The 18202-nt window shown below is 53.2% G+C and overlaps 6 protein-coding genes and 1 non-coding gene across 7 annotated transcripts; 6 read left to right on the forward strand and 1 right to left on the reverse strand.

The window, feature by feature from the left end:
* Positions 1–85: 85 nt before the first annotated feature.
* On the forward strand, positions 86–3834 carry QC762_301930 (uncharacterized protein). The gene is made up of 4 exons (XM_062888491.1): positions 86–613; positions 688–821; positions 897–981; positions 1055–3834. Exons 1-4 carry the CDS (start codon positions 360–362, stop codon positions 1665–1667), a joined length of 1086 nt encoding a protein of 361 aa, XP_062744356.1. The 5' UTR covers positions 86–359; the 3' UTR covers positions 1668–3834.
* On the reverse strand, positions 1909–3051 carry QC762_301940 (uncharacterized protein; the record flags this gene model as incomplete). Its single annotated transcript, XM_062888492.1, has 1 exon — positions 1909–3051. The coding sequence occupies one exon, from the start codon at positions 3049–3051 to the stop codon at positions 1909–1911; it is 1143 nt and encodes a 380-aa protein (XP_062744357.1).
* Positions 3835–4070: 236 nt separating the features above from the next.
* Positions 4071–4152, forward strand: QC762_0049450. Its single transcript has one exon. It is a non-coding gene; the product is annotated as a tRNA-Ser (tRNA).
* A 506-nt stretch (positions 4153–4658) lies between these two features.
* QC762_301950 (uncharacterized protein) lies at positions 4659–7847 on the forward strand (the record flags this gene model as incomplete). The annotated part of the gene is made up of 1 exon (XM_062888493.1): positions 4659–7847. One exon carries the CDS (start codon positions 4659–4661, stop codon positions 7845–7847), a length of 3189 nt encoding a protein of 1062 aa, XP_062744358.1.
* A 297-nt stretch (positions 7848–8144) lies between these two features.
* Positions 8145–8764, forward strand: QC762_301960 (uncharacterized protein; the record flags this gene model as incomplete). The annotated part of the gene is made up of 2 exons (XM_062888494.1): positions 8145–8422; positions 8485–8764. 2 exons carry the CDS (start codon positions 8145–8147, stop codon positions 8762–8764), a joined length of 558 nt encoding a protein of 185 aa, XP_062744359.1.
* A 1649-nt stretch (positions 8765–10413) lies between these two features.
* On the forward strand, positions 10414–11934 carry CHT4_2 (Chitinase 4; the record flags this gene model as incomplete). The annotated part of the gene is made up of 3 exons (XM_062888495.1): positions 10414–10572; positions 10635–10782; positions 10888–11934. The coding sequence occupies 3 exons, from the start codon at positions 10414–10416 to the stop codon at positions 11862–11864; spliced, it is 1284 nt and encodes a 427-aa protein (XP_062744360.1). The 3' UTR covers positions 11865–11934.
* A 2319-nt stretch (positions 11935–14253) lies between these two features.
* Positions 14254–17548, forward strand: QC762_301980 (uncharacterized protein). The gene is made up of 7 exons (XM_062888496.1): positions 14254–14457; positions 14480–15276; positions 15334–15474; positions 15546–15849; positions 15914–16427; positions 16501–16986; positions 17056–17548. The coding sequence occupies exons 2-7, from the start codon at positions 15171–15173 to the stop codon at positions 17335–17337; spliced, it is 1833 nt and encodes a 610-aa protein (XP_062744361.1). The 5' UTR covers positions 14254–14457; positions 14480–15170; the 3' UTR covers positions 17338–17548.
* Positions 17549–18202: the final 654 nt, after the last annotated feature.

The following is an 18202-nucleotide window of genomic DNA, read 5'->3' on the forward strand; positions in this document are numbered from 1 at the left end:
AGACACCCAATACCACTCCAGGATTATTCTGAGTGAGGGTCAGGACGGCCGGTTCCGAGATTTCCAGACCTCAAACTCCACTGCAGCGCAAGAAAGCTTCAGGGCCAGGCAAATGAGGGCACCAATCGAGAGTCCTGAAGTATCGCAGAATTAATCCGATAAGGGAAAAGAAGCACCCCACATCGCATCATCCCCAAGGCGTGCTATCCCGGCACGCCCGGCTTGATAAGACACCACCTCGGAATGTGTTGTCCAGATCCCCGCACAAACCAAGTTCAAGTCAAACTGTTCTTTTCATAAACTTGACTTTCCCTTCCTTTGAATACATTCTTATTATCCGTTCCACATCAATAACGAAAATGACAGTCAACAAGACCCTGCGGGGTCACAAACTTTTGATGGTCATGCCCTGGAAACAGCCGGCCGAGTTCATTGAGAATCTCAAAGCTGAGTTTCCGGGCTTGCAAGTGGTCACCTATCGACAAACAGAGTGGGACCAGACTTGGGCCCCGTTCCCTGACGAGGAATGGAAGGATGTCACCGTCCTCTTGACTTTTACGGTGTTGCCGACGCCGGAACAAGCCCCAAAGCTGGAATACGTCCAACTCATGAGGTAAGAATAGAATGATTAGCATAGGACCAGTACGAAGTACGTGGCATGGCTGATTAAACCTCCCTTTGATGAAGTGCTGGCGCCAACCATGTGTTGGATCTGCCAATCTTCAAGGACACCGAAGCCAAGTTTTGTACAGCCAATGGCGTTCACGGCCCCCAGATATCAGAATGGATTATTGGCACATATCTAGCCTTTCAACATCGATGTGGGTGTTTTGCTTCGCCTCTTCCCTCCTAATACCTGATTTCATCTTCAACACTGACCCATCTCTCCTCCCCAGTTCCCCATTATCATGAAAAGCAGAAAGAAGGCCGATGGGATCGATCTGACTTGAACCTTATTGATGATGCCGTCCAGAAAACAATGTTGGTCTCCCCGTGCTGTTCCCTCCATGTTTTACCTTTACCGTTGGGCTCATCAAGATTAACACGCCGTCAGCGGAATTCTGGGCTATGGCTCTATAGGCCGTCAAACAGCCCGTCTAGCCACTGCCATGGGCATGAACGTCCATGCTTACACCCTCCATCCTCGCACTACACCCGCCTCGAAAAAAGACCATTCTTGGACGCCCCCAGGGCTTGGAGACCCCGATGGGATCTACCCTTCCAAATGGTTCTCGGGCTCTTCGCGCGCAGACTTGCATGCTTTCCTGACCTCTGGGCTCGACCTGCTGGTTATCGCCACCCCCCTGACGCCCAACACCCAACACCTACTCGCAGCGGCCGAGTTTGAGTTGCTGGCGGCGGACGGCAGGAAGGGAAGGACATTCGTTTCCAACATTGCCCGCGGACCTGTGGTCAACACACCAGATATCATTCACGCGCTGAAGGAAGGGTTGATCAAAGGTGCAGCTCTGGATGTGACTGACCCTGAACCTCTTCCAGATGGACACGAGCTCTGGAGTATGGAAAACGTCATCATCACTCCCCATGTATCTGGCGCATCGACACATTACAATGAAAGAGTCCTGTCCATCTTGGAATACAACCTCAAGAGATTGAGCGAGGACACGGAACCGGTCAACAAAGTCAATAAGAGAGAGGGCTATTAGAAGACACGTTGAAAGGACAAACAAATACCTCGTACTGTTGGATAGGGTGAATTGACTAATGCGGCGGATGCTAAAAAAACAGGAACTTATCTCCCAATCGGAGAGTATGCATTCAATGGCGTGTATCAACCTCTTCCGGCCAAGCTCTAAAGGAGTAACGAGAAACCGACTGTGGATGCTACATCAGTACCCACATTCCATACAGAATTAAATATTAAATCTACCGAACCTCAACTAGCCATCATAGCAGAGAAGTCGGCCTTCTGATTCCCAGATCATCACCATCGTCCTCGTGGTCTGTAATGTCGAGATCAATATCGCCAAAGTCTGGAATCTCCAAGATGTCTGGTGTTGCCAGCTCGTGTCGGTTGCCGATTGTTTCTGGCATCGGGGAGGGCATTTCGTGCACAGCTGTGGAACTATCGGCTTCGTGGATTGATGTGAACGGGTGTGTGGGCGGTTTCGTCAGCCCCTTCGCTCGAAAGATCAGAGTTGATGTATTGTGTACCGCGGTGCCAGGAGTCGGAAGAGGAGGAGGGGCAAGAAATGATTCGGACGAAAAGAGCGGCGGAATTCCTGATTTTTCCGTGGTCATCAACCGTTTCTCTTCACGGCGTTTCCATGCTCGATGACCCAGCCATGCGAGGACGAGGAGAACAGCCAGCCCGGCAAGGACGCCGCCAACAATTGCGATAATGACACCGGTGGATGGCCATCCCCCTCCGACAACTGTTCCGTCAGAACTGTCCGAGCTGTCCGATCCTGGAGGCAACGATGTTGGGTTCGGAAGGGGCGACCCATACTCATCGGTCGGAGTTGCTGTGTTGGAGGGATCGGTCGAGTTTGCCCCACCTGTCGAGCCTGCTACTGCCTGGAAGAACTTCTTGCTTGAAGCTTGTGACGGCGACGTCCCTGATCCGCCGAGAGATTCCAGCCCATTATGACGCCCACCTCCTTCGTCATTGCCATTCCCCCCATTGTCCCCGCTTCCTTTGTCATGACTTGTTTCGCTTCCAGTGCCTCCCTTGCCGCCAGTATTGCCCTCGTCGCCATGCTCCCTACTGATTCCACCGCCGCTTTGACTTGTCCCGCTTCTACTATCACCACCGCGCCCGCTTCCACTACCGCTACCGCTATCGCTCCCGCTTCCACCACTGCTCCCACTCCCACTCCCACTCCCACTGCCGCCGCCGTTGCTACCGCCGCCTCCGGTGCTGATTCCGCTTCCACTCCCGCTTCCTGTCCCGCCCCCCGAGCCGTTACCACCTCCCGTCGAGGTGCCTGTGCTCGGAGGTGGGTTCCGCCGAACACATCTCCTCTTGATGCGTGGTTCTTCATGAAACCCCCACAACCCCTTCCGCGCGATGGATATCGTGTTACCCATCTCTGTGTCTCTTTTCCAACCAGAAGTGTTATGCAGCAAAATAAAAGAAAGGCAGCGAATGCTAAACTGCGCAAAATTGAAAGAGTGTAATCAGTGCTTCACACTGGGAGTCTTCAAGAAATTATGGCCTCGTGTGGATGGCCGTCCCATGTAGAATGGTGGTCGTTGATAGTCGCACCAAAGACGATGGCGAGGTGTAACCGAGCACAAAGAGAAAGGAAAGAGGGAAACGCCACGAGGAGGCAAGACGGGAGAAAAAGAGAAGGCGGAGGAGGTCGGGGAATGTTCTCCTGGTACGGCGCAGCAGACCACCCATGCCACCACCAACAACTTTGCCCGGTTTTTGGTGTCGACTGTCGATATTGAGGCACTAAGCCCATCCACTTCCAGGAACCCTACTCACCGGTGCCTCGAGGACCTGGACAGGATGCCCGTGGCATCACACCGCAGTGCGTCTGACAATCTCGTGACTTAAAGGTGCACGGATCGTGGATGATGGGCGGGTGTTGGCTCCGGCGAGAACGAGATTATGATTGAGGCACAGGATGCAGGTTAGGTGCAGGTAGATGGGCTGATCATGGTGCCAACAGCAAGTCACCGTCACCTGGGGGCCAGGGGTTGAGGAGTTGGCATGATCACGCATGCGGGTGCTCATCTTGTTTGTTGGTGCAGTTGATGGGGAACGCGGCGAACGGAGGCGTGGCATATCACTTCGAGTTTTGAATTGCAGATGCACGACACCTATTTACTCTCATTCCTCATCTGTTGACGAAATAATACGCTGAAATGTTTTACTATATGGGTTTTGCTCCAATGTTTTTGATATGTACTCGAACTCCTCACCCTTACGCGAGTGCTCACTTATAGATAGACGGGCGATGACAACAAAAATGACATCGCTGAGTGCAACTGTGTGAGAAATGAATAGATGAATAAGAACAGAAAGCGTCGGACTTTGACCATGACAAGAAAACTGGTGGTACTGGAGATAATGTGTAGAAAAAGTGCAAAAGATATGTCGACGTGGGCCTGATTCGAACAGACGCTCCCGAAGGAACAAGATTTCTAGTCTTGCGCATTAGACCACTCTGCCACCACGCCTTATCGATGAGGAAACGAATTTATACTATTTGTACCAATCTATCATCGCTCAAATGATAGGGTTGTCAGGCCCGAGGACTTGAAAGAGAGGTCTAAAGAGAAACGAACCGGACAATCAACCTTAGGGATGGGTATCCCACCCCATTGCGTGCTGTTGAGCTGGTGAGGTGACTCTGGACGGAAGACCCCGCACCGCACATCAAGGCCAATGCTCCCTTGATGATAGACAGCGTTGCATGATGCACGGCGACACGTGGGCGAGTATAACCGTAAAGACCCGGGCCGAATGTGGTGATGGGTGGAATTCTTCCACCAAAACTTCCAGAAGAGATGCAGGTGCTGCATGACGTTTTGGCTAATTGCGGACCCCCAATCCGAGCTCGAAGCGGAAAGACCCAAGTCGGCGAAATTGAATCTGCCGGCAGTCACCGCCAGCCCAGTCCAGAGACAGCGCGCCAAGAGATTGCCATGTGGAGGAGGCAGGGGAACCAGCGCCAAAGTGGAGCATGGGGTTGCCCGCTGCAGCGCTGAGTGGACAGCCCTGCAGGGTCGCAGCAGCGGTCAGTGCAGACACCGGCAGTACAGACGCTTTTCTTCCCATCTTCCAGTTCCATGAGGTGCTCAGGTTGTGGATCAGCCTGTTTGACAAGGAAGTCTCTCTCCCCGTTTGCACCCAGGCAACCGCGTCTCGACCCTTCTTTTCTTTCTCTTTTCCTCTTCATGTCCGCTATCCAAAGCGCGATTCTCGCTTTCTGAGGACTCCCTCGCAACCACACACAGTAGCAAGCAAAGAAGGTTCCTTTCGGGTGGCACCACGCGGCTCAACTTACAGCAGACGTGCAACCATGGCGCCGGCTTCCCTGTCCGCGCTTCCGAATGAGCTCCTGGAGTTCATCATCGAGGACCTCGACCGCCTCAAGGACATTGCATCCCTTGCGCGCACCGACAAGCGGCTCTATGATGCGGCAAACTCCTATCTCTACCGGCGCGCCGCCGAGCGTGGTGATGCATGGCCGCTGGCCTGGGCCGCGCAGTGCGGCATGGTCAAGACGCTTAAAATGGCACTCGCCGTCGGTCTCGATCCAAACATCCAGCTTGTTGATCAACTTCCGTCCAGTGAATGGCAAAAGGCCACTGCCACGGCCAAGAGCGCTGCCCTTGGGAATGCCGATGACTGTGTGTGGGAATCTGACAACGAGTGCGAGTCCAATGCCGTGGTGGAGTGGTCCCTCGACGCCGAAGAGAGCGACCATGCCACCACCCTCGATACCAACCAGCCTTCCAGCAGCATTGGAGCCTCGGACCATTGGGGCCACGCCGAGGATTCCGAGTCGGATAGCGAGAGTGATGTGTTGATGGACGACATGATGTCTTCCGACACCGACGATTCCACCTCGAGCTTCGACGGCCACTACGGAGCAGGTCTTGGCCCGAGGATTCCCACCCGGAGCCCAGGCACCGTGACCCGTCGGTTTCATCCCATCCACCTTGCCGTCAGAGGTGGTCACACGGAGATCGTCCAGATTTTGCTCGATCATGGAGTGTCGGTCATCGCCTGCTCAGAAAACTTCTGCGGCTGCACCCACCTATATGGTGTCCTCAACGCGCTAGAGTCGCCCGAGAATTCGCACGTCCCTCATTGGTCACCCTTACACATCGCCATTTGCCATTCCCGCTCAGATGTGGCCCAACTTTTGCTGTCTCGCGGGGCAACTCCCGCCATGGACCTGTGGAATCCCCATGGTGAGCATCGGGGCCTCGAGGATGGCGCCACAGCTCTGCATCATGCAGCCGCCATGGGCCTGACAGACGTCGTCCGGTACCTTGTGGACAATAAAATCCAGACCAACGTGGATGTCAAGGACAACAAGACGCTAACACCCTTGTATCATGCCTACGCCAATGGCCGGTTCGACTCCACGCTGCCGCTTCTCCTGGAGCTTGGCGCAAACATCAACGTCGAAACCAAGATGTACATCCCGTACACCACCATCACGCCTTTGGGTGAGGCCTGTCGACTTGGCGCTTTTCAGGATGTTGACAAGATGGCCGAGCTAGGAGCGGATGTCAATCGTGGCTTCATACTCACCACTAACGGCGGTGGCTTGTCGCCGCTTCACATGTGCAGCATGCCGTCTGCTCGACCGGCAGGCCAGAGTCCTCTCGATATTTGCGAGGACGAACGGGCGATTCCCCGGATGAGAACAATGCAATCTCTGGTCTCTAAGGGCGCCGTAGTGGATGCCAAGGACTGTTACGGGGACACGCCGCTCATGGCCGCTGCCCAGCACTGTAACGTACCTGCCGTCAAGGCCCTCATCAAAGCAGGTGCCGATGTCCACGCACGAAACGCCATGGGCCGAACCGCTCTGATGCAGGCCATCGTGGGTCCTTCGAACAAGGCAATGGCTCCGGCCAAGGTGAATCACAATGCCCTGGCTCAGACCATGCGAGCACTGCTCCACGCCGGCGCTCGCATCGACGAAACCGACCTAGATGGAAGCTCAATGCTGCATCTTCCTTTTAGACGACAGAAATCGTACGATGAGCTCCAACTATTCACCCTGCGCTTCTTTCTCAACCTTCCGGGGATCGAGAAGCTCTTTTCCATCACCGACAACCGAGGCTGGACGCCGTTCGTGAACGCATTCATGACGCCCAACATTGCTGCCTGCGATATTTTTGTGCGCAAGGGATGTCTCCGCAGCGGCCTCGAGCCTGATATTCTCAAGGATCTGTTTCGATATGCTGTTAAGGATGCCCCGACGGCTTCCATGGACAGTCTGCTCGAGATTGTTTTGGATCTCGATACAGACAGGCTGTTGACTTCAGATCCGTCCTTATTCATGACCATGTTTAACCAGGCAAACCAACGTGCCACTCGAGCAATGGAGACAATTGCGCGACGCGGACTTCCTCAATTCACCCCTGTCGATTCCACACGTGTCCTGTGCCACGCACTGCGGACGATGGAGCTGTCAGTCGCTTACTCCCTGATCGATGCCGGCGCCAGCGTCAACACTCCCGACGAATCGGGCGACTATCCATTAGCCTTGTTTGTCAAGAACGCCATCATGCAGTCTCCAGCTTTGGCCATGCCGTCGGCTGAGCAGCTTCTGCTCGCTTTTCTTCACCACGACGCCAATTTCCATCTGCCCATTCGCCCCGGCTCGTCTGAGAGGATCTTGAACCGAGTCATCGCCTTGGAGGCAGAAGAGGCGCTGACCTTAATATTCAAGATTCAGCCCCTTTCAAACGACCCACGTGCTGCCAACGGCTTTTACTTGCATGGCGCCCTTTCCCTTGCGGCCGGCCAACGTCTGTGCAACGAGAAGGTCATTGATCTCATCCTCGCAGCGGGCCCAGACTTGACCGAAGTAAACCGGGCAGGAGATACACCCTTGTCTGTCCTCCTGAAAAGTCTTTGCCGGGAACGACGGTGGACATGGAAATATCACCGCTTCATCAGGGCTTTGACGAGCCCTGGCTTGGACATCAATCGTCAAAACATTGATCGCAAGTCTATTGTAGATTACCTTGAGGATCTCATGCACCCAAAAAATGGAGGTGCTGGTCAAACCACTTTCTTGACGCGTCGGCTTCGCCTGGTTGACCTTGAGGGAGGCGGCAAAGCGCTCAAGTTCCTGCCTCGTCCACAGAAGAGGATTAGACCGAGAAACATTGTGGACTCTTGAGGGCACCTGCCCGCTCTCCAACTCCGGCTTGGCAATTGCTGACCTGAGGAATAGGAATGACCATTCTTCCCTCGTCCGTATCGGGACGCTGGGCTTGTTTTCGTTCTTTCCTGCATCTATAACACTCGACCGCAACCTTCCGTAGGATAGCGATCTGTCAGTTGACCAGCAGGACCAACGAGTCGGTACCTGTATCGTCAGACCTCTCTGTCCTTTTTGTCAGTGGAACATGCATCTTCAATAATCCGTATTGGCCAACGCCACCCATAGTGCAACGCCGACAACTCCCTTGCCTTGATGGGCGACACGCGGCTCAAGATGGTAGGGGGCGTCACAACTTCGTCGTCCAGTACCCTCGACAGACCAAATTTGAGCCGCCTCACACGACGCTCGCATTCTCAGAGATCCTCAGACCCAGGCGATTTACCTCATGTGTCTCCTTTGCCCAGCAACCCGCTGGATGTGATGGAACAGGGGTACATGGCGGATGACCATCACAATTCTCGACATGCGCAAGAAAAGGGATCGGAGAAGATATCCTACCGAAGAAGTGCTATCACGTTTATCAGGACTAGGTGCGAACCAATTAATCCTTACTGGTTGCTTTGTCTTGGTTCTAACTTTGTTTGCGATGCAGCTGGGCTTCTTTTGTATCGTTTTCGAAATGGGCAGTACGGATATTGCTAGGACAAAATCCGGCGTGGAACAGTGCGATCATGGTTCTAGCGACATACTTGGGTATCCTGGTGGCCATCTCTAGCATCTTTGGATGGCCGGTGCTCCCCTTGATACGCATCCGAGGGCGACAGGGGTCGTCCGTAATACCGTTTGGAGGGGGGAGTCTCAGTCGCGCTCGCCCATGTCATACAACCACCATCAACAACTATTCTCCGACTACTATCAACAACTACGTCTAAGATGGTAGCCAAGTCCCAACGGAACCGGATATCACATTATTGCTGCTGAGCTGTACACTACCTTCGGAGGTTCCATCATTTTGTGAACCAATGCGTACCCTGGCTTTTCTGTCAGCCCCTGGCCCATGCTGAACAAGATTCGATATGTTTAACAACTGTCTTTTGACCCCTCGGTAACGTTGCAATCGATGAAGAGATAGTCCACTGCAACCGTGATACAACCTGATAGGTCAGCATGTGGTAGGGTGGGATTCTGCTACCAGGGAACTTTGGGTGGGGCATGTGTGTACCTGATAGTTTTCTTGATTCTTGATGAGAGTGCCGCTGCTGCGGGACAGCCCGACGGCTGTGCCTCTCCGGTAGTTGAAACTTACATTGTTGCTGGAGGCAATACTGGTGCCCAGATATACGTAGGCTATTTGAGGGTCAACCGAACGGGCGGGTGTCGAGAATAAGCATGTTATCACACCTCTATCGTCCGAAAGCACATGATTGCCCAACACCAGAGGAAAGCCGATAGCCAGCTGGCTCCAAATCTCACCGCGAGTCTAACCCTATTCGCGAAATCTCACTTTTCGACCGGAAAGGCAGGATGGCAGATGAGCTTAACGCATGCTGTCACAGTCTAGACCAAAGCAGACCTCGGTACTCCTTCGACAACCTGGACATGACTTTTTTTGGTCAGGGGTAAGTTGGAAACTCCATGTAGCCTGTATCGACCTTCCCAATCTGGACAGTACGATCATGGCCGGTGCCTGGTGATCACAATCACGTTTGTACTGGATGATACCTGGTAAAGGACTGACAACACTTTGGCTCTCTGATTGGAACTTTTCGACACACCACCTGCGTCTTGTCAGAACGACATGCTCCCCTCATTTCACCAACTTGCCTGATAGCTCAGGTAACACCCTCGACGACGGCGGTTAGACTCCAGAGTAGTGTTGCATCCAAAGTAGCCCGCAGCAGCATAGACACGGCCTGGGTTGCGGATAGTATTGGTCATTTGAGAAATTACCGACGGCGAATGCACTGAAAATGTTCACAACCACAACACATGCGCATGTCAACGATTTTTCAAAGGGAGCCATCGTGCTTCTTAAGCTCTCCGGAGCAGTCTTCCCCGTGAGATGGACCGCGGCAACGTTGCTATCGATCGGAATGCTTATGTACCCAGCAGGCTGGGGGAGATGAAGTCAATGGTGGAGGTCCTGGGATCTCTCCTGGGACCATTCCTTTAAACAACGTTCTATGGGAACTATAAGAGGAAACAAAATGTCCGCTGTTTTTACTTGCCGACTCTGCCAGCAGCTGAGACGATTGTTTTTGAACAGGGGTATCCATTTACAAAGCAGTCCGCTTCAGTGGGCCTTCACCTCAGCTGCTCCACCACCCAGCCTCAGAAACACCATCACGGAAAACACCAAAGACTCAAAAGATTGATTTTTCCCAGCCTCTGGATTTCAACCCGAGTACTCGAACAAAAGCTGCTGTGGGTGCAGTTGCCACTCGATTTGATATTTAGGGGGCGGGTTGCTGTCGACTTTTTCCCGAGCGAAAGCTTTCTCATTACATTCTCCCCCTCATCCCAGCACGCTTGGTGTCTGTCTGTCTCTCACTACATGTTTTCAAGTCGCTGAACGACCATAATGTCACTCTTCTCCCTCAAGAGAGCGGCGTTGGCTGCCCTTTCTTTTTGTTCGCTCGCTGCTACCGTTCAAGGATCACCCATTCCATCTCCAAGTGAGGTCGAAGTCACCATACGACAGTCTGGTGGTTACAAGAATATTGTTTATTTTACCAACTGGGTGAGATATGAATGTCATATTGTCCTGAAGAATAATCGAGGCTGACTCCGATCTTGCACAAGGGCATCTATGGACGTAACTACCAACCTGCCCAGCTGCCGGCGTCACAAATTACTCATGTTCTCTATTCCTTTGCCAATCTTCGACCCGATGGCGAGGTCTATCTTTCAGACACCTATGCCGACCTAGACAAGCACTACCCCGACGACTGTATGTTGTTTCCCCCTTCTTCTTTCTTTTTGATTTTTGATTGTTTACTTACCCCTAGCCCGCCCCTTTTTCACGACGCCCAACCGCTTACCTAATGTGTCTTAGCATGGAGCGAGCCCGGCCGCAATGTCTACGGCTGCGTCAAACAGCTCTTTCTCCTCAAGAAATCCAACCGCCACATGAAAGTCCTCCTCAGCATCGGCGGATGGACGTACTCCACCAACTTTGCCTCCGCCGCCTCAACCCCGGCCTCGCGGGCCCGCTTCGCCGACTCCGCCGTCCGCCTCCTCGCCGACTTGGGTTTCGACGGCCTGGACATCGACTGGGAATACCCCGCCAGCTCTGGCGAGGCGGCCAACTATGTGCTCCTCCTTCAGGCGGTCCGGTCCGCCCTCGACTCCTACTCCGCTACCCACGCCAGCAACTACCACTTCCTCCTCACCATCGCCAGCCCGGCCGGACCGACCCACTACAACACCATGCAGCTGCGATCCATGGCCAACTACCTCGACTTCTTCAACTTGATGGCCTACGACTACGCCGGCTCCTGGGACTTCCGCGCCGGCCACCAAGCCAACATCTACCACACAAACGACACCGCCACCCCATATTCGACCGAGCGTGCCGTGTCGGACTACATCTCGGCCGGCATCCCCGCGTCCAAGATCGTGCTCGGCATGCCAATCTACGGGAGGGCCTTCACCAACACAAACGGACTGGGGCAGGCCTATTCCGGCGTCGGCGGCGGGAGCTGGGAGAATGGCGTGTGGGATTACAAAGACCTACCCAAGCCCGGAGCACAGGTCGTGTACGACGCCGCGGCGAGCGCCACGTACAGCTATGACCCGGCCAAAAGGGAGCTCATCTCCTTTGACACGGTCGAGATGATCCAGAGAAAGGTTGCGTACCTCAAGCAGAGAGGGCTCGGGGGCAGTATGTTCTGGGAGGCGTCTGCTGACCGGACCGACGGGCAGAGCTTGATTGGGACCAGCTTTCGGGAGCTGGGGGGCATCGATTCGAGTCCAAACCAGCTCAGATTCCCTGACAGTCAGTATGAGAATCTGCGGGCGGGGTTTGTTTGAAGGGCTGGGTGTTTGGGAAAGGGTGGGGGGTGTGAGGAGAAGAATAACACGATCCTCCTGACGACCGGTGATATTCTCTGATTTCTGCTTCTTTTTCTTCTTCTGGATTCCAGATTTTTTGTTCATCGAGGGGGTCCTTTCCTATCGGGATTACTGTATGATCATGACGATAACGATGAATGAGTGTACATTAAATAAGCGTTATTTTGAATCAAGTCCATGCTTTGCTGTTGCTGTGAATGTTGCCTGTCCTGACCCGCACCCATCTCATAACTTGGATGGTCCCTTGTTCTGCTTGATGTTTCGCGTCTTCCCGCACGTTCAAGCTGCGTATGAGAGATCAGAAGAAAAGTCATGATTGGCTCAAGCCATTTCCCGTCCGGGCCTTTTCTCCCGTTGTAGCGTCCATGAGTGGACGAGGGAGAAAATTCAAGGTAAGATTCCTCTGTAATAAAATCTCTATTCAAGCCAATAATAGCTGTTGTTTGATGTCTTGAACGACCCGCAAGGGTCAGTGCAGATAACAGGGTGAAAAGAAAGCAACTTGGCTGTTGCCGGCTGAGACAGTCTCCGCCCTGCAGTTCTGGTTTCTTTTCGTTTGGTCGAAGGAACTTCTGGTCACATGGTAAGTGCATCCGGCGGCCTGGTCTCATGGCAAAACGTTTCTTGCCAGGCCATCGCCAGTGCATGGCAACTGCAAGCCTTGCTGATCATAGTTGCTGGCGGGTCCAATGATCATTCTGGCTCACCTGCGTGTATGCTGACAATCAGAACACCCGGCCGAGTATCCTCGAAATTCAACGTCTTCTGTCCTATATCCGGAACATGATCCATGAGAGGCGGTGAGGCAGTGCTTGATATCTCGCAACTGAATGGTTGTTATAAATTCGAGGAAATTGAAAAGAAAGCACATGTAGTTAGGTATGTGACATCCGATGGAGTGAGCATATGAATAAATAGGTAGGTAGAGGAGTCTTATACTATGACCACGTGCAGGGGTTAGTGTATGAAAATGAGGGCAGATGAAGGAAGCTGTACTACACCCAAGTCCTTCCCTCCAGATGGAAAAGAACACGGGAGTCGTTCCGGTTGGTGCCTTGGGTAATTATCTCGAACGGGATAAAATGATCGGTCTGGGAGTCCCGAAAGGTGCCAGCCTGTGTCGATCTTATCATCACAGACACCCTATTGCATCTTTACTCACAATGGGATGCTAAGGATGCCGTCATCAAAAGGTACAGGTGGAAGACGTGAGCCGACAGAATGAATGTCACATCACCGGTGCCCTTTTCCGAGACAGAGCTGGACTAGATATGCCTTGTCCAGCTGGTTATCGTGACAGTCGTCGTGATAGGGAACAGAATCAGGGGGGCACGGCCCGATTTCCAGGGCCTTGGGGTCAAGGAGACATGGGAAGAAATTGAAAAGTTGAATGGGTGTGAGGTCAATGGCTGCTGATAGGCTGTGCCGCCATGGAACCGAATAATTGGTGCATTGAACTTCTGATCTGTTGTCGGTCAAGGTTGGTGGTGGCAGAGAGAGGAGAAGTTGGGCGGCATGTACAGATTGAAGGACGACCTTGGTACCACAATGGCGTCTGAACAGACTGCCCAGCTTGTGTTGGTGCACCAAACGATTCCTGGGACCATGATTACCACTGCTGTGGGTGGGACAAGAGGAGAGGTGCCGAGGAGAAAAGTGGCTGCGGCTCAGCACCACACGAACTTGGGGTTGATCCATATCTGCGGGTTTCTGCCGGTCCCTTCCAGGCTGGAGCGCCAAAGGCTCTCGGGGATTCGTTGTACAGACTTGTTAAATCAGACATTGCCATTGGTTGGATGCTCCCGGTTTTTTTTATTTGATGGCGGAAAATAACCCCTCACGGTTGCGCAATGCCTAGAGAGGCGCCGATCCTCTTCTGAGTATGCACCGGTTCCCCGTCGTCCATGGCTCGTCCGGTCCTTAGCGAGCGATGCAATGGCCGGTGATGATATGTTGTGTGTGTCTCCCTTGTTGGGTTGTTCATGGTACCGTGGTCAAGGATCTCGCCAGAGGAACAGACAGGGCTGACGGAATCAACACAAGGATGTTGATGCAACATTGTTTAGTCTTGGTCGGGAATTTGTTGAAGCCAAGCCGGGAATCCAACGGGCAGATCAGAGCAAGGCAAGCTCAGAAGACGTATGCGAAGTTCATATGAAGCACAGGCTGATAATGATGAGAGAAGAGTCGTTGAGGAAATCGGCATCCGCTGGAGAATGCAGGCTGCCATGCAACCAAACCTGCAGCTGCAGGATGGCCGCTTGTTAGGTCGTGGAGCCAACATGCAGCGAACATCTGCCAACTGCCATCTGATCTGCTGCATGAACTGGCGCGTTGATGGCAGTTGGGGACGATGCTGCTTGTGGAAATGCGCGGCGTCCATGTCTCGCTCAGCGGCAGTTGCAAGCTGAAATGGGCAACTCCAAGCATCAGAAAACAGGAACAGCCCAGCCCAAAGTGGACACGAGCAAGCCCCGGGAGCATGATTCAGTTCCCACTTGGGACGCCCTGGGAGATCCCAGTCTGGGATCTGGGGATGTCGATCAGAGCCGCTAGCGGCCTAGATGGTGAACGCACGCACTCTTCGGTCAGGCTTGGAGCGCAACGGCCCGAACAGAAGGCAGAAGGGTGCTGAAAACCAAATGATCAATAAGTATCTCTCTGTTGAGATGCGATACCTGGGTCTACGGCCCAGCACCCTGGAAAGCGATGGTCCCAAATCCCAGACAGCCCCCCCCCCCCTCACACCCTCCCTGTCCCTCTCAAGCTGCCCACCAGAGAATAGTGTACCTAGCTGTGGGGATAGATACTTGCTCCGATGGGTTCGCGGGAGTGGAGTGTTGAGAACGGGTCCAGAGGGAGATCGGTGGCTGGATACCATGGCTAGTCTTTCGATACAATTATACACCGCTCTCTGCTCTGCCCTTTGGTCGGCCGCCATCGCCGATATGTATGTACCGTATGTAGGTATGATTACGGCAGGGCAGGCAGGTGCAACCCATCTTGGAGTCGGGAACCTGCATCTGTCCAGAGTGGGAAGGAGAAGATCTCTCGTGCCAGTCTGTGACATCCACACCCGTCGACCTTGTATAACTGGGCCTAGAGAACCCTGCATCTGTCAAGGCAGTTCCCCTCCCACTTCTTGCACAGTTCAGATTGCATTTGCTCACCAGACACCGGCCGTCTTGCTTCTACAACCCATCTATTCTCTCCATCTTGCCCGTGCATAGACACTGCCAGCCTACCATCCACTCGGTGCTCACCATGACTGCTGCCCGTCGCACAAGAAGTGCAGTTGGCACGACCGACCGGGCACCACGGCAGCTCCCCGGATCCGCCTGCGAGGCATGCCAGAAGCGCAAAGTACGATGTAAGAATTCATGTACACCAATCCAACGTTTCCGTTTCGTACTGACCAAAACCCCAGGTGATAGGAAAAGTCCTTGTGGGACTTGCAAAGATGGCGGTCTCGTGTGTGAAATCAACACCCAACGACGACCACGGGGCCCCAAGAAGGGCGAACTCAACAACCTTCGAAGTCAAGTTGGTGTGTGTTTAAATCGTGTTGGTGTGTACTATGGCCTCCCCCTCCCCATCGCCATGTCGCTTCTTGCACATGATGCTGACTGTGCTCAATAGTGGCTCTGGAACGACGCCTCAGTCTTGATCCCACTGAAGAAGCGTTGACCCTCGCTACTCAGTTTTCAGAAGCCCCGCCCGTGCCCGAAATGCCATCTGCAAGCTCGGCCTCAGATCAGGACTTTTCGCAGTTTCCGTCACCATCATGTCAAAGAAGGCCTTCCTGGGAGAGCGATATCCATATCGCCATGTCTCCCATGACACCTAGCTCCCTTCCGATGGGCTTCTCGACTTTCCAGTTCCCTCCCTCTCCCCAATCCCCACCGAGATGCGCATTTGTCGATGATCTGATGCAAGCGGATCTGTATGTTCTTACTATTTCCCCCAGATACTTCTTCGATGTGACTCCTGACCTGAACGTGTTGCAGTGACCAGCTGTATTTCGACCGGGTCCACCCAAATGTGCCCATCTTCAGCCAGTCGCGGTATTTTGCCAGATCTCGGCAGATTTCCATGATGGATGGGCCGAATTACTTGCTGTGTCTGCAGTATGCCATGTGGACATTGGCAATGTCGTTTTCGTCGCAGTTTGAAAGTTCGCGGGATCTCTTCTACAAGGAAACCCGCCATATGCTCGAAAACCTGGACCTCCACGAGGACGACATGAACACGGTGCGGGTGGAACAAGTGCAAGCGTGGCTTCTGCTTGCCTTCTACGAGTTCGCACGGTGCAACTACCGGCGTGCCTGGATCACGGCCGGCAGGGCCTTTAGGCTTGTCCAACTTGCACGGCTCCACGAGGTTGATATTTCGGAGAATGCGGCTGAATGCGACGACGCTTTTTCAAGGGAGGAAAAGCGTAGAACATTCTGGGTTGCATATTATCTGGATCGGCTTCTGTGTATCAGAAACCGTAGGCCGTTGACGCTGATCGAAGAAATGGTAGGTCCCGTCACCATCCCTGCGCATCTTGCTGATCCTCATCTCCGAACCGCAACTAATAACATCATGCCAGATCTGTACCAGACTCCCGTCTTCAGACCTCGCCTTTCAGGGCGACAGTCCCGTTCAAGAGCGGTTTCTGGAAGAAGTCTTTGCATCCGGGGACCACAGCCTCTTGTCGCCTCTGGCCGAGTCTGCCATTCTGCTCACGATATTTGGTCGTGCAGTATCGCAATGCCAGGCCCAACGAACGCAATCGACATATGCAAGCGCATCACTGGAGTTCTGGATGCGTCACGAATGGGTCAAAAACACGCTGAGCTCGTCTTTGAATTCGTTGATGGTCAACCACCCAGTCATCTCAGCAGCAGAGCCGATGCTGTTCTTTTCCACCATGATGGCGCACGCCGTCAAAATCTACATGTGCCAGATTGTCGAGTCCACATCCCACGAGGAATCATGTCGACCCAACGTGGTAGAGTGCCAGAACCAAGCCATGCACGCGGCAAGGGAGATCGCGAGACTGGTCAAAGCCCACGAGCACATCCCCTATTTCAAGGTGAGACACACTTTCTCTCGAGCACATGGCATCATCAGAACACAAACTAATGCATCTTCCACGAGATAGGCCCATATTTTCCTCCCGCTCGCCATCTTTTTGGCCGCGTCAAGGCTCATGGCACATCCAAACCGTGTGGTGGAGAACATGCAAGCACTTACGCCGCCAGGGTCTTCATGTTATCAAGGGATGGAAGTCAAGGACGGCATCAATGCCGAGTTTCAGTGTTGCATGAAAGCGCTGAGGAGAATGCAGAGCTTCAACAATCTTGCACGCGAATACTTGCTTGTGTTGGAGCCACAGGAGTCGTTTTCACTCACTGCTTTTCAGGGGGCTTTTCTCTGTGAATAGGTATATAATATCAGGCTTTGTAATATGTGCGAAGGGACACCCAATCAATAAGATATCCGTCCGTCATCATGCTGAGAGTCTGTTCCAATGTCATGTATGGTTGTTTGGCAAATACACCGCACAGCCAGGGGCTCGGGGATTCAGGACTGGCATGGTTGTGTGTTGATTCGTGAGCATTCAAGACAATTTAGATAGGGACATAGAAAGCCCCTTAAAAGACACTTCATGATGAATGAGATCTTGCCTCATGATGCGACGATGCCAACCCCACCTATTCAAGCTCAGTCATGCGTACATGATCGACACCCTTGCTTGGTTCGCAGACAGCCCCCTGACAGGACCCTCCATCAATACTTCTTATTTGCGCGGCTTTCTCCATCATTCACCATTAAACAGACTTGGATACCTAGGTATGTAGTCTGACAAGCAGAAAAAAACAGACGTGTGGTATGACATGGAGGTCGGGCATCAGGTCAAGCTGGACGTCAAATGGCAGTTGCATCTTCATGGTTGCACCGCATCAGTTCGTACCGGCTCGTTGGTACCCAAGACATTATCGTAAGCAACACGTCGTCATCCTATACTCATCCAGGACAACATTTCCAATCAATCTGCCTGGCATATGTCGTGATTTGGAAAAAGTGCGAGGAAAAGGGGGTGGTCAGCAACAAACAAGGTGGAATGATCGACATATTTCGCCAACAAACAACACTTGACCATGGTGTCGGATTTGCTGATACCACCTCAAAGTTGTCAGATTTCGACAAATCGGGGCACATCGGAAGTTTGTGCTCATCGCCCAGGCGCGCCAGCAGCAAGGATGGCCAGATCACAGCTCAACATGCTGCAAGCACGATCGGGGCGT

Source organism: Podospora pseudocomata, chromosome 3 (genome assembly GCF_035222375.1).
Source record: "Podospora pseudocomata strain CBS 415.72m chromosome 3, whole genome shotgun sequence".
Taxonomy (NCBI): domain Eukaryota; kingdom Fungi; phylum Ascomycota; class Sordariomycetes; order Sordariales; family Podosporaceae; genus Podospora; species Podospora pseudocomata.